At 42.4% G+C, this 13,919-nt stretch overlaps 1 protein-coding gene across 2 annotated transcripts in view; it reads right to left on the bottom strand.

Moving 5' to 3' along the window:
- LOC144596219 (thioredoxin domain-containing protein 6-like) overlaps positions 1 to 13,919 on the bottom strand; it is a 57,915-nt gene that overhangs the window by 28,330 nt on the left and 15,666 nt on the right. For both annotated transcript variants that reach the window (XM_078404430.1, XM_078404431.1), the window contains 7 exons: positions 12,839 to 12,942; positions 12,137 to 12,208; positions 7,899 to 8,015; positions 6,887 to 6,962; positions 5,735 to 5,817; positions 2,693 to 2,785; positions 1,831 to 1,985 (listed from right to left, as the gene is read on the bottom strand). In XM_078404430.1, the coding sequence (XP_078260556.1) occupies positions 1,831 to 1,985; positions 2,693 to 2,785; positions 5,735 to 5,817; positions 6,887 to 6,962; positions 7,899 to 8,015; positions 12,137 to 12,208; positions 12,839 to 12,942 (700 nt within the window). The remainder of the gene's footprint in view (positions 1 to 1,830; positions 1,986 to 2,692; positions 2,786 to 5,734; positions 5,818 to 6,886; positions 6,963 to 7,898; positions 8,016 to 12,136; positions 12,209 to 12,838; positions 12,943 to 13,919) is intronic.

Genomic DNA, 13,919 nt, shown 5'->3' with positions numbered 1-13,919 from the left:
ACTCTCTGTGTGAAGAAATGTTTTCTCATCTCGGTCCTAAAAGACTTCCCCCTTATCCTTAAGCTGTGACCCCTGGTTCTGGACTCCCCCAACATCGGGAACAATCTTCCCGCATCTAGCCTCTCCAACCCCTTAAGAATTTTATATGTTTCTATAAGATCCCCCCTCAGTCTTCTAAATTCCAGCGAGTACAAGCCTAGTCTATCCAATCTTTCGTCATATGAAAGTCCCGCCATCCCAGGGATCAATCTGGTGAACCTTCTCTGTACTCCCTCTAAGGCAAGAACGTCTTTCCTCAGATTAGGAGACCAAAACTGCACACAATACTCCAGGTGCGGTCTCACCAATGCCCTGTACAACTGCAGTAGAACCTCCCTGCTCCTAAACTCAAATCCTCTTGCTATGAATGCCAACATACCATTCGCCTTCTTCACTGCCTGCTGCACCTGCACGCTTGCCTTCAATGACTGGTGCACCATGACACCCAGGTCACGTTGCATCTCCCCCTCTCCTAATCGGTCACCATTCAGGTAATACTCTGCTTTCCTGTTCTTGCCGCTAAAGTGGATAACCTCACATTTATCCACATTATATTGCATCTGCCATGCATTTGCCCACTCGCCCAATCTATCCAAGTCGCTCTGCAGCCTCCTAGCATCCTCCTCGCAGCTAACACTGCCACCCAGCTTCGTGTCATCCGCAAACTTTGAGATGTTGCATTCAATTCCCTTGTCCAAATCATTAATATACACTGTAAATAACTGGGGTCCCAGCACTGAGCCTTGCGGTACCGCACTAGTCACTGCCTGCCATTCCGAAAAGGACCCGTTTATTCCTACTCTTTGCTTCCTGTCCGCCAACCAATTTTCTATCCACCTCAACACTGAACCCTCAATACCGTGTGTTTTAAGTTTGTACACCAATCTCCTATGTGGGACCTTGTCGAAGGCCTTCTGAAAGTCCAGATACAACACATCGACTGGTTCTCCCTTATCCACTCTACTCGTTACATCCTCGAAAAATTCTATAAGATTCGTCAGACATGATTTGCCTTTTGTAAATCTAAGATGATTGTGGAAGCTCAGTCACTGAGTATATTCATGGTAGAGATTGATATGTGTTTAGGCTTCAAAAGGATTAGATATATGGAATCGGGTGGAAAAATTAGGCCCAGGTAAAAGATTAGTAATGATATCGATGGGCAGGTCAGAGACAGAATATTATAAATTGCTTCTTTTCTTTTTTATACATCTGCTCTTCTTTGCTGGAGAAGTCCACTTTCAACAATACTGAATAAGTCAACACCATCCAGGGCATAGCTCCACCCTTAGCCAACCCTACGCTGTACAATTCTATCCACCGTGCTAAACATTTATTCCTATCCTGCTGATGTTCTATAGTTGAACTGTTCACCACCACAAGATGCATTGCAGCAACCCACTCAGCTTTCTACAACACATCTCTCAAGCTTACAGCAGATGACACCAAGAGGGAAAAGAGCAGCAAACACATGGGAACATAACCTCTATCTGCCCTGATTTAAACAAGTGTCAATGATACTTCATCATTGCTGGGTCTGAATCCTGAACTCCCCAGCTAACAACACTGTGACTCTCATCGTGTAGATTGTAGCTGATCAGGAAGATGGGGCACTATCATCCTTTCAAGGGTACATCGGGATGGGCAATAAAAGTTGGTCATCTCTACGACACACACATCAAAGGAATATATACGGAGATTCAAAAGTTGGCTTGATTTATTCAAGTACCTCTGTGCTACCTGGATCAAACCATAGCATAGAACAACACTGTCTGCAACGTGCTCCAGTACCTTTCAGGTTTCTCCTGCCTTGCAATTTCTACATCAGTTGGGCCAATAAATTCTCTCCACAGTGGAATGACATCGTCTGTTCCTTCAGGTTTCGATATGATCAGAACCCGGCAGGGCCCACTTGACATGAAGTGAATTAGCTCTTCAAAATGAGGCTAAGATGTCAAGAGTAAACAATGATGATAAATTAGTACACATGCTCAGAAGTATTACATTTTTTCTACAATGCTTTATGGTGTAAAACTTTCTTCTTTCCTTCAGGCTTTCACTGATAGTCTGGTGTGAAGGCACGGAGTTGGTGACCAATGCCCAAGTTTCTTTTACTGCGTCTCAGCCTCACCTCTATCATTCCTTTTCTGCTTTCTGTTTTAAATGTGCTATACAAATAAATTGACTTGACTTGACTTGACAAGGAGACACACTATCCGTGTCCTTATAAGGAAAGGACAACTATCCTCGGCCCACAACCTGGTAGCAAAGCTGAGAGGAGATAGGTCAGATTGCAGATGTCCTGAGGTTTAGGACTTCAGTTTTCGATATTCGTTGGGATGTTAGACATGTGATAAAAGAACTTAACAGACTAGGTACAGGGGTAATAATTCTGCTGAGTGGCGCATCTCAAACCAGAGATCAGAGTCTCAGAGATGAGAAATTTCCGCATCAAGATTCATGTCAATTATTGCAAATGTCCAACTATGAACAATGTGGAGACTCAGTCACTGAGTTTATTTAAGACGAAGATTGATGGACTTTGGGAATCAAGACATCAAGCAATATGGGCTAGGACTGGGTTGCGTGTGTTTGATGTCCACCTTTTCTCCCATTGAACAGCATTCAAATACCCAGTGCTCTTCACACCCACCTCCTCCGACGTGTGTTGGTAGAGGTCACGTGCTTCTTCTTCTGTTAATGTCCGCTCCTCATGACAGATAATTTCAAAACCTACTTCCTGGACCTAAGGATACCAAAAATCATAGCAGTAACTTGAGTGAGTTGTTTTTAATTAATAAAACCACAGAAACCATTGGTGCAATTTTTCACATATTTCTAAGACCGCCACATTGTCTTCATGGACTTTGGTCAAATGCCTCACAAAGGTCCATGAAAACAACATCCACTTCCATACCCTCATCAATTACCCTTGCCACCTCCTCAAAAAAACTCAATCAAGTTCATAAGGCATGATCTGGCCTGTACAAGCCTATGCTAACTGCCCCTAATTAGTCAATTCTTTTCCAGATGTGGGTGAATCCTAAATCAAGTGCCTGTGCAGTTTCCTTTCTTGCCTCTCTCAATAACCTGGGATAGATCCCATTAGGCCCTGAGGCCTTATCTGCCATAATAAACCCAACACCATCTCCTTCTTGATCTCAAAATACTCTGACATATTAGTATATACTGCACTGATTATACTAACTTCATGTCCGACTCCTTGGTGAATATCATTGCAAAGTACGTTAACTACCTCGGGGCAGGTTTTTAACACAGAGCCCTTTGAATATGCATGGAATGGAGTATGGATCACGTGAGCAGATGAGTTGAATGTGAAATTATGCTCTGCCAAGTCATTGCGGGCTGAAGGGTAAGTTCCTGTGTTACACTGTTGTATGTTTTATGCTCTAAATATAAAGAGCTAGGTGATGATGTTTAAAAATAATCATTATGTCACAAAATAATCATTATATCATCATTTGATAAGGGGTTTCCATTAAACTCAGAGATGAGGATTTATTTTTCTCTTTTGACAGATCTTGACAGAACTCTTTCCCTCAGGGGTGGAGGGAGACCTTTTGGATATTTTTAAGGCAGATGGAGTCAGATATTTGATAAACAAGGGGTGACAGCTGCCCATAGTTTTAAATGTGTATCTCCTGGTACTTCGACCATCTGCCAATGGGAACAGTTTACTTCTCTTTACCCAGTTTCAATTAAACAGGATTTTCTGCACTTCAACAAAATCGCTTCTGAACCTCTTTGCTCTGAGAAAAACAACTCCACGTTCTCCATTCCAATCTAAAAGCTGAAATCCACACTCACAGAACCGAAAACCTTTGCTGTCCGCAAAACAAAAACATTGAAAGAACTCAAGCAGGTCAGTCAGCATCTGTGAATGGGGTAAACAGTTACAATTTCAGATCCAAAAACTTAGCTTTGAATAACCGGAGCTTTGTTCTTTTCCCCACAGATGCTGCCTGACCTGTGGAGTATTCTGGAGCATTTATTTCACGTTTTCAACTAACATTATATTTTGCTTCTTTAGCAATCTCCCCACCAATCCATCTTTTGTTTGTGCCAGGTAGACACAAAATGCTGGGGTAACTCAGCGGGACAGGCAGCATCTCTGGAGAGAAGGAATGGGCCAGTTGCTTTAAGGTTCCAATTACAGTCGATCAACTGCACACACTGTGCTGAGCTGCAACAATTATTCTCAGTTCCTTGGTTCAGAAAGTAGGGAACTTTATCAGCCCAGTCTCTAATGACAAAAGTGCTAGTGTTGGGGAGTGGACAGGTTCAGGTAAGGTTTGGCTGCACTGCTACGTTTAAACATCCCTTTGGGATTTCATAACTTGATTCCTGTGTGAAGAATGGCCACCACAATGGCAGCAGGAGACCGTCAGTGAACATTGGAGAGTCCTGCAGAGAAAATTCTTCTGGGGCTTGACAGGGTCGATGAGGAGTTAATGTTTCCCCTGGGTATGGGTGTTCTAGAACCATGGGTCACGTCTCAAAATAAGGATTTAGCCATTTAGGGCAGAGATGAGAAATAATTTTCTTTACCCAGGCAGTAATGGGTCTTCAGAATTCTATGGGAAAGAGGCCTTTGGGGGCTCTGGTACATTAAAACTGGAGATTTTTGGATCTTAAGAGAATCAATGGATTGGGGATAGTGCAGAAAGGTAGCTCTGAGCTAAATGACCAGTCCCTGCCGATGCCTACTTCTACTCCAAGTTTAGTTTAGTTTAGTTTATTATTGTCATGTGTACTGAGGTAAAGTGAAAAGCTTTTTGTTGCGTGCCTTCCAGTCAAAGAAAAGACTATCCATGATTACAACCAAGCCATGCACAGATAAAGGATAATGGGCGGCACGGTAGCGCAGCGGTAGAGTTGCTGCTTTACAGCGAATGCAGCGCCGGAGACTCAGGTTCGATCCTGACTACGGGTGCTGCACTGTAAGGAGTTTGTACGTTCTCCCCCTGACCTGCGTGGGTTTTCTCCGAGATCTTCGGTTTCCTCCCACACTCCAAAGACGTACAGGTATGTAGGTTAATTGGCTGGGTAAATGTAAAAATTGTCCCTAGTGGGTGTAGGATAGTGTTAATGTACGGGGATCGCTGGGCGGCACGGACTTGGTGGGCCGAAAAGGCCTGTTTCCGGCTGTATATATATGATATGATATGATTACCAGTTCAATATTTTCGGGAATGACACAAAATGCTGGAGTAACTCAGCGGGGCATACAGCATCTCTGTAGAGAATGAATGGGTGACATTTCGAGTCGAGACCCTTCTTCAGACTTGTTAGGGAGAATGGAAACAAGAGATAAAGAACAAAATCACCTCTCAACCTCTTTGGTCTGAAAAATTATTGTCCTTTATCTCTGTGCATTATCGTCTATCTCTCTCATTTCCCTTTTCCCTAACTAGTCCAAAGAAGGGTCTCTACCAGAAACGTCACCCATTCCTTCTCTCCAGAGATGCTGCCTGTCCCAGTGAGTTACTCCAGCTTTTTGTGTCTATCTTCGGTTTAAACAGAAGTTCCTTCCTACACAATACATAGGGATTTCCAGGTTCCAGAATCAGAGTGAAATTGAAATACAAAGATGAGTTGCAAACTTGTGTATTGATTGACAGTAAATGTCCCCAGATAAGTTATAACACTAATAGTTTGAAGTTCCGTTTCTCACCTTCATTATAATTTCATCTGCTTTCCCGTGAGCCACAGCATCAGGTTTGATGATTGCCACTGTAAATGACTTGTTGGCAGTAACTGCATCAAACAAACAAAGAGTTTGTGACATGCACAAGCAATTCATTTATTGAATGGTTCTTTGATACATTGAACAAATTTAATAACGCTCTAACTAAAGTGTTCAAATGGTTGAGTTTTTGTCAGGATTCCAAGCAGCTGGGAATATCTTTCAATATATGTCTTACTGCTGCCCCCTAAAGACTGATGTACAACCACCCTGTGGAAATTAAAGCAAATTCACAAAACATGCAAGAATAACTCAGCAGATCAGGCAGCATTTCATAGGTGACATTTCTAGTCGAGACTCTTCTTCCGACCGATTATAGGTGGGGGAGAAAACTGGAAGAAATGTTGGGCTGGGACAAAGCCAAGCACAAAAAACTTGGAGTAACTCAACGGGTCAGACAACATCTCTGGAGAAAAGGAATTGATGACGTTTCAGGTCTTCTTCTGAAGAAGGATCTCGATCCAAAAGGTCTCCTATTTCATGTCTCTAGAGATGCTGTCTGACCTGCTGAATTACTCTAGCTTTGAAGGGTTCCGACCTGAAACATTATCTGTCCATCCCCTCCACAGATGCTGCCAGACATACTGAGTTCCCTCAACACTGTTTATTTGCCCATTATCTATCTCAGGTTACACAGATTACCCTAATGCTGCCTTGACTAAGATCAGTTGATTTTGTTTTAATCAGAAATTGAAACTGTGACTTCTTGACCTTCAAGTGTCAGTATTGCTTGAGATATTGACAGTTTTATGCTAATTGCTCTTGCTAATACTGTTACTGATTATTTGTGTCCAGTACTGCACATCAAGTCACTACACTGTTACACTGCACCAGAAGGGAGGAAACAGTCAAAATGCAGGAGGGAGATAGGAAAATATATCACTGGATAGTTGACCAGCTGCTCTCTGATTTGTCGGCATCTGCAACACGAGGAAAAGTCTTTTTTTCCCACGATGATTTCAAGGCTGTCCATTTTCATTTGACATTGGAACTAACTGAACTAATGTATGCTCTTCCACCCTATTGATGGGAAAATGTGGATGACGATGATAGTCTTCTGCTCAAAATTTCTTTGCTTACCCAACTTCTCCTCTTCATCATCTGGCAGCATTGTCACTTCCTCTTTTTCTTCTTCCACTAGGCCTTCGTCTTTGATCTATATCCAAAAATAAATCAAAGCTGAAGTTGTTTGCCTTGTTAAAAAGTACGTCAAAGATTTTTCTGATTGGATGAGACAGAAGGGATATTCATTGAGGTGTATAATTTTATGATATCTAAACAGACTAAATGTTAAGAACCAACGTTCCATAACAGAGAGCTTAATAACCAGGGAACTTGTATCACTAGAAAATGGTTTGGGAATCCCTGCAGGGGGATGATTGAAACTTGTATCCCATTCCTCTGTGGCTCCATGTGCTTCTCTGCAATTAATAAAAGCTGGAAAGGGTACAAAGAAGATTTACGAGAATGTTGCCAGGACTAGAGGATGTGAGCTAAAGGGAAAGGTTGAGTAGGCTGGGACTCTATTCCTTGGAGCGCAGGAGGATGGGGGGTGATCTTAGAGAGGTGTACAAGATCATGAGAGGAACAGATCGGGTAGATACATAGAGTCTCTTGCCCAGAGGAGGTGAATCGAGAACCAGAGGACATAGGTTTAAGGTGAAGGGGAAACGATTTAATCGGAATATGATTTCACACAAAGGGTGGTGGATGTCTGGAACAAGCAGCCACAGGAGGTAGTTTAGGAAGGGACTATCCCAACATTTAAGAAACAGTTAGACAGGTACATGGATAGGACAGGTTTGGAGGGATATGAACCAAATGCGGGCAGGTGGGACAAGTTTGGCTGGGACATGTGTGGGCCAAAGGGCCTGCTTCCACATTGTATCACTCTATGACTCTATGAATCTATGACAATAAAAATTAAATTCCCAAAGAAATGAAGGATGTTGGTGCTGATGACAGGTCAGGTTGGGAGATATTTCAAGCCTAGATGCTGTATAAAAACAAAAGGTGATTGAAAAATGAAATATTTAATTTTACGAACGATATTAGCCTCAACTCAGGACTGTTTTGTCAGTACTGGTCTCACCGCTTTGCGTTCAGCTCCATCTTCAAGCACCTTCCTTTCTGCGGCTAAGTGTTCCAGAATGAATCTCTGCAGCAAAGGTGCATTCACTCCCCTGACAACAGTAACTAGTTGACCTCCCTGCAAACACAGAAAGCACGACAACAGCAAGTTTGAAACATAAGGATAAGCTTCACAATGCCCTTCCTTGTACGTCCAATATCCAAGCATTGAGTGGGGACAGTTGTCATTTCATGGATGTTTCAGCAGCCAAAGTAATCAAATGGAAAAAGTTGTGTCGGAAGAAACTGCAGATGCTAGTGTAAACCAAAGACAGACACAAAATGCTGGAGTAACCAGCGGGACAGGCAGCATCTCTGCAGAGAAGGAATGGGTGATGTTTCGGGTCGAGACCCTTCTTCAGACTAGTTAGGGATAAGGGAAACAAGAGATATAGACGATCATGTAGAGAGATAAAGAACAATGAATGAAAGATATGCATAAAAGCAACGATGATAAAGGAAACCGGCCATTGTTAGCTGATTGTTGGATGAAAATGGGAAGCTGGTGCAACTTGGGTGACAGAGGGATAGAGAGAGAGGGAATGCCGGGGTTACTTGAAGTTAGATAAATCAATATTCATACCACTGAGCTGTAAGTTACCCAAGCAAAATATGAGCTGTTGTTTCTCCAATTTGCTTTTCGCCTTACTCAGACAATGGAGGAGACCTAGGACAGAAAGGTCTGTGTGGGAGTGGGAAGGAGAATTAAAGTGCTTAGCAACCAAGAGATCAGGTAGGTTCAGGCGGACTGAGCAAAGTTAACAGTTGCTCTACAGTGAAGACCATTCAGCCCAATCAGTCTCTGCTGGTATTTATACCTCATCCATTTCTCCCACAATAAACCTTTTGTATTTTCTGTAGGAAATTATTAATGCTTTGCCATTCGATGTCATGATATTTAGCTGGTATTATGAATGCATTGTTCATAAAGAGCATCTAAGTATCTAGACTTTCAATCGCAAAGGTATAGAAGGCTATAGATCAAGTGCTGGTAAATGGGATTAGTGTAGAGAAGTACTTGATGGACATCACAGGCAGGGTGGGCAGAAGGGCCTGTTTCTGTGCTGTCTAAGTCTATGTCTCTATGAAGGCAAAAGGACACAAAGTGCAAGGTGTAACTCAGAGGGTCAGGCAGCATCTCTGAAGAACATAGTTAGGTGACATTTCAGGTCAGGAGTCTTCAAACTGACTTTTCAGGTCGAGACCCTTCTTCAGACCGGATGCTGAATGCTGAGATGCTGCCTGACCCACTGAGTTAGTCCAGCACTTTGTGTCATTTTGTTTAAATCAGCATCTGCATTTCCTAGTTTCTATATTAAGGTAATGTAGAGTCTTTGATTAATCATGAAGCTAACTATTTCCAGCTTCTGGATTCACCAGCAAATGACAGTCACCACCCTTTGATCCAAATGTGCTCCGAGAATCTGACAGGATCGAACAAAAAAGGAGGAAATTCCTGCTGAAACTTTCCTTGGTTCTCTTCAGTACCCCAGGATATGGAGAGCAGAATCAGGTGGCTTTACCACACAGTGACTTACTTGGCTTCCACCCAGGGTCCAAAATTGCTGCCCAATTAGTAACATTGCTGCCCTTCTGAAATAGCCCAGAGTGAGCTGCTTAAATAAGTAGCAGCGGAGTCTAGGAACTGAAAGTTGGCAAGGTGCTGATGAGTTCACAGGTGCACTTCTCAAATTTGAGTTCAGCTGTGATCAGCCATGTTGTCATTAAATGAATCAGTGGGACAATTGACCCACAAGCCTGCATTGTAGGCCAAGGAGAAGGTAATGGAAGCTGAGAAATCAGGAGAATGAACAACAATATCCACAAAAAAATCTACATTGCAAAAGAGAAGGTGTTGGTGATGATCTGGCACATAAATTTGGATAAATCCCTAGGCCCTGATCAAGTGTACCCTAGGACATTATGCGGAGCAAGGAAAGAAATTACAGGGGTTCTGGCAGAGATGTTATTTCTTCCTGAAGGGTGACTTACCAGAAGGTTGGAGGGTGGCTATTGTTGCACCGTCATACGAGGGGCTGTAAGGACATGCCAAAGAACTACAGGCCAGTGAGCCTACAATCAGTGGTGACAAAGTTACTGAGAGACAGGGCCTTTGTGCACTTTGAAAGGCAAGGACTGATTAGGGATAGGCAGCATGGCTTTTTCCTTGGAAAATCATGTCACACAAATTTGATTGAGTTCTTTAAAGAGCAGACCAAGAGAATTGACGAGAGCAGGATGGTAGACATTATCTGCCTGGACTTTTGCAAAGCTTTTGACAAGATCCCTCATCCTAGCAGTTTGAAAAGTTAGAATATGTGTGTGCAAGCTAGCAAATTGGATACAAAACTGGCTTGATGGAAAGGGTCAGGGTGGTAATGGAGGGTGTTTTTTTAGATTGGATGCCTGAGATCAGTGGTGTCCCAGAGGAATCAATGCTGCTCGTCAGATATATTAACAATTTGGATGGGAATGTTGGAGGCATAAGGCAATTTGCAGATAACACCAAGATTATTGGGATGTTGGGTAGTGAATTAGGCCATATAATATACTACATGATCTAGATCAACTGGGAAAGTGGGACAAGGAATGGCAGGTGGAATTTAACTCAGACCAAAGCAAAGTGAGGCATTTTAGGCAAGACATCAAGGCTAGACAGGCACAGTGAATGACAGGGCTCTGAGTATAGTGGAACACGGTGACCTAATGATACAAGTACATATTCCCTAAAGGTGAAGACATAGGTAAACAGGGTAATGAAGAAAGCAATTGGCACTCTTGCCTCCATTGGATGGGGCAGTAAATACAAGAGTTGGGATGTCATTGTATAACTATACAGGATATTGGTAAGACCGCACTTTGTGAATGTGGAATACTATGTGCAAGTCTTGTCACCATACTATAGGAAGGATGTAATTAATTTGGAGAAAATGCAAAAAGGATTCACCAGGATGTTGCTGGAATTGGAGGGCTTGAGGTTTAAGAAGAGATTGGATAGGCTGGGATTTCTGGAGTGAAGGAGGCTGAGGGGTGACTTCATTGAAGTTTATAAAATCACGAGGGGCATAGATAAGGTGCATAGTCATGGTCTTTTTCTCAGGATACGGGAGTCCAAAACTACAGAACATAGGATTAAGCTGAGAGAGGAAAGATTTAAAAAGGAACTGAGAAACCTTTTTTTTCTCACACAGAGGGTGGTGGGTATATGGAAGGAGCTGCCTGAGGAAATGGGTACAAGTACAATGTTTAAAAGACATTTGGACAGATACATGGATAGGAAAGGTTGTGAGGGATGCAGGGCAAATGCAGACAAATGGGACTAGCTCAGGAAGGCAGCGTGGTCAGCAGGAACAAATTTGGCCAATGGTCTGTTTCTGTCCAGTATAACTCCATGCCTCTTTGACTCTATGATCTATTTGATAATGTTCCTACATCTTCCAAAGAGCAGAACTTTCACCTACATTGATTCTAACGTTGGCCTCGAGGAATTGGACTCTGACCTAGTTAGGAATCCAAGAACTTAAGCAAAGTTAAAGCAAGGTGTTCAGCAAAACCTCTGCTTGGCTGCCAGTTGGGAAATATGATATCTCACACTGTTATGTAGTGCAGTTTGCATCTCCCTTCAAAGTGTTTGGCAGCCACATTGAAAAGAGGAGGTTAATTTATAAAGGGGAATTTTGTTAAGAACTGGTTATAAGAGTAAATAATATTTGATGTGCATAAATATTAGTTCTGGCCTTCAGAATACAGAGTTCTCTTTATTCATTGATCGAGGGCCATGCTTTAATGTTCCAAGGTAGAAATGATTTTCAGGGAATTATTAAAGATACTCAACTGCTGATTCCACCAAGGCTGATGACGGTCATTGATCTCTTCTATTGTTTCAGGCTCCTGTGGTGCAGGGAGTTACACTCCACAGGCCTCTCATTTTCAAGTGTCCATTCTCTGAACCCTATTGGAAAGTCCAGGCATATCTAATACCATGAGGAGTAAGGTGGGCAGTGTGAAAATGTCACCACTTCAAAATCAAACTATTTTTGAATGTCCATCCCAATGGTTGACTAATTGAACAAAACGGAAGCTGTTATTGTTGAGGTCCGTGAAGCTCCAAGAATGGAAGATCCTTGCGCGGAAAGGAGCATAACATAAATCCGAAAATGTGTGACCTTTCTACTTCAAATTAATTTCAGATCAGCTCACCCCAAAGAACAGGAAGGTGGGTTCACATTTCCCTCTGTACCTCTGCAGTGAGTCAATGTTGTCCACTTCAGCCTGGAAGATAAAGCAATGATGACATCAGTGAGTTAGGTGCAATCTGAGAATGTATTATTTCCACTTTCTAGCATGACTGTTTATTTAGTGGGAATGTATCCAGTTCCACGTGGGAATAGAGCGAATGAGCATCAGGACAGGTCATCAGTTTCCCTGTAAAAACAAAGTTGTTTGTTCATTCAGTCAACACTGAAAGGCCAGCATTTCTGGTCCATTCCTCAAGGCACTTGAACGAAATACCTTGCAAGACCACTGCAGAGGACAGTTAGAGTCAGCCGCCTTATTGTAGTCCCAGATGCCTAAACAGAATGAGTGAACCAAGTGGCCTTTTACAATGGTCAGATAGTTTCTTGGTCATCATTGGTATTAATTTTGTTATCCAAATGTATTGTTAGCTAATACACCAGCCTCCATGTTGTGACAGAAGTAAACGGTAGCTGGAGTTGCATTGTTCCAAATGGTTGCATTGTGTCACAGTATTGAAGCTTCATCCACAGCACTTGTAACACTGTTTCTTTCTCAGATAATGCTTCCACCTAGGGGTTCAAAAAGATTGGGGATTGCTTCATGTTGAGTTTTGAATGAAGCCAATCAAGAGGTGACATTCTATACAAATAATTAATTTCTTACCACTGCAAAATGCAAGAGGTCATCTCCCAGTTCATTCTTAATCTTCCGAAATAAACTAATCACAGCTTTACATGGACCACACCATGCTTGGTACACATCGACCACTGCCAAAGATTAAAAGTTGCAAATTAATACATTCTATCTGAAATTAACTTGAAACTCCTTAAAAACGAAATAAACAGAAGCAAGTATATATCATATCATTCATGGGGCGGCACGGTGGCGCAGCAGTGGAGTTGCTGACTTACAACGCCAGAGACCTGGGTTTGATCCTGACTATGGGTGGTGTCTAAGCGTTTGTACATTCTCCCTGTGGCCATGTGGGCTTTCTCCGGATGCTCCGGTTTCCTCCCACATTCCAAAGACGTACAGGTTTGTAGGTTAATTAACTTTGGAAAATTTGTAAATTGCCTCTAGTATGTAGGGTAATGTTAGTGTACGGGATGATCGCTGGTTGGCGGGACTCAGTGGGCCGGACGGTCTGTTTCCGTGCTGCATCTCTAAAGTATAAAGTATAGTCTGAAGTAAATTAAATCTGAGGCATTTATACGTTACTCCTGTTTTTATTTTAACTGCTTCATTTTTTTGGATATCCCAGGCAAGGCCAGCATTTCTGGTCCATCACCACCAGTCCCAGATAAGGTGGTGGTGAGCTACCTTCTTGAATTAGCACAATCATTTTGCAGAAGTATTCCCATAGTGCAGAAGGGATTTTAGGATATAGACCCAGTGAGGATAATGAATCTAAATCTTTGGTTGTACCATGTGTCGGTTGCATTCAGTCATTTTGTTTCATGTTGCTTTCATTATTCCCTTTATTTCTGAGATTTAGGCAAGGCAATGTTTATTGTGCCTCACCAGCTCTGTCAGGGCAGTGAGAGTTAGTGTGGAATTAGGTTCATCTACGGATTAGCAGGCTAATCCGGCAAAAAAAATGTCCTTGCCATAGTTTTGCTGCTGCTGAATTCCTCATTTATTCCTTGCATTTTGAATGTGCACTTAGCTGCTCTCTGACCTCTCCCACTACACACAGAGTCATGTTCATTCCTAAATCCGTTACCCATTTTTAATTAAAACCAAG

The sequence above is a fragment of the Rhinoraja longicauda genome, chromosome 8 (genome assembly GCF_053455715.1).
Source record: "Rhinoraja longicauda isolate Sanriku21f chromosome 8, sRhiLon1.1, whole genome shotgun sequence".
Classification (NCBI taxonomy): Eukaryota; Metazoa; Chordata; class Chondrichthyes; order Rajiformes; family Arhynchobatidae; genus Rhinoraja; species Rhinoraja longicauda.
This window is presented reverse-complemented; position numbering and strand designations above follow the sequence as displayed.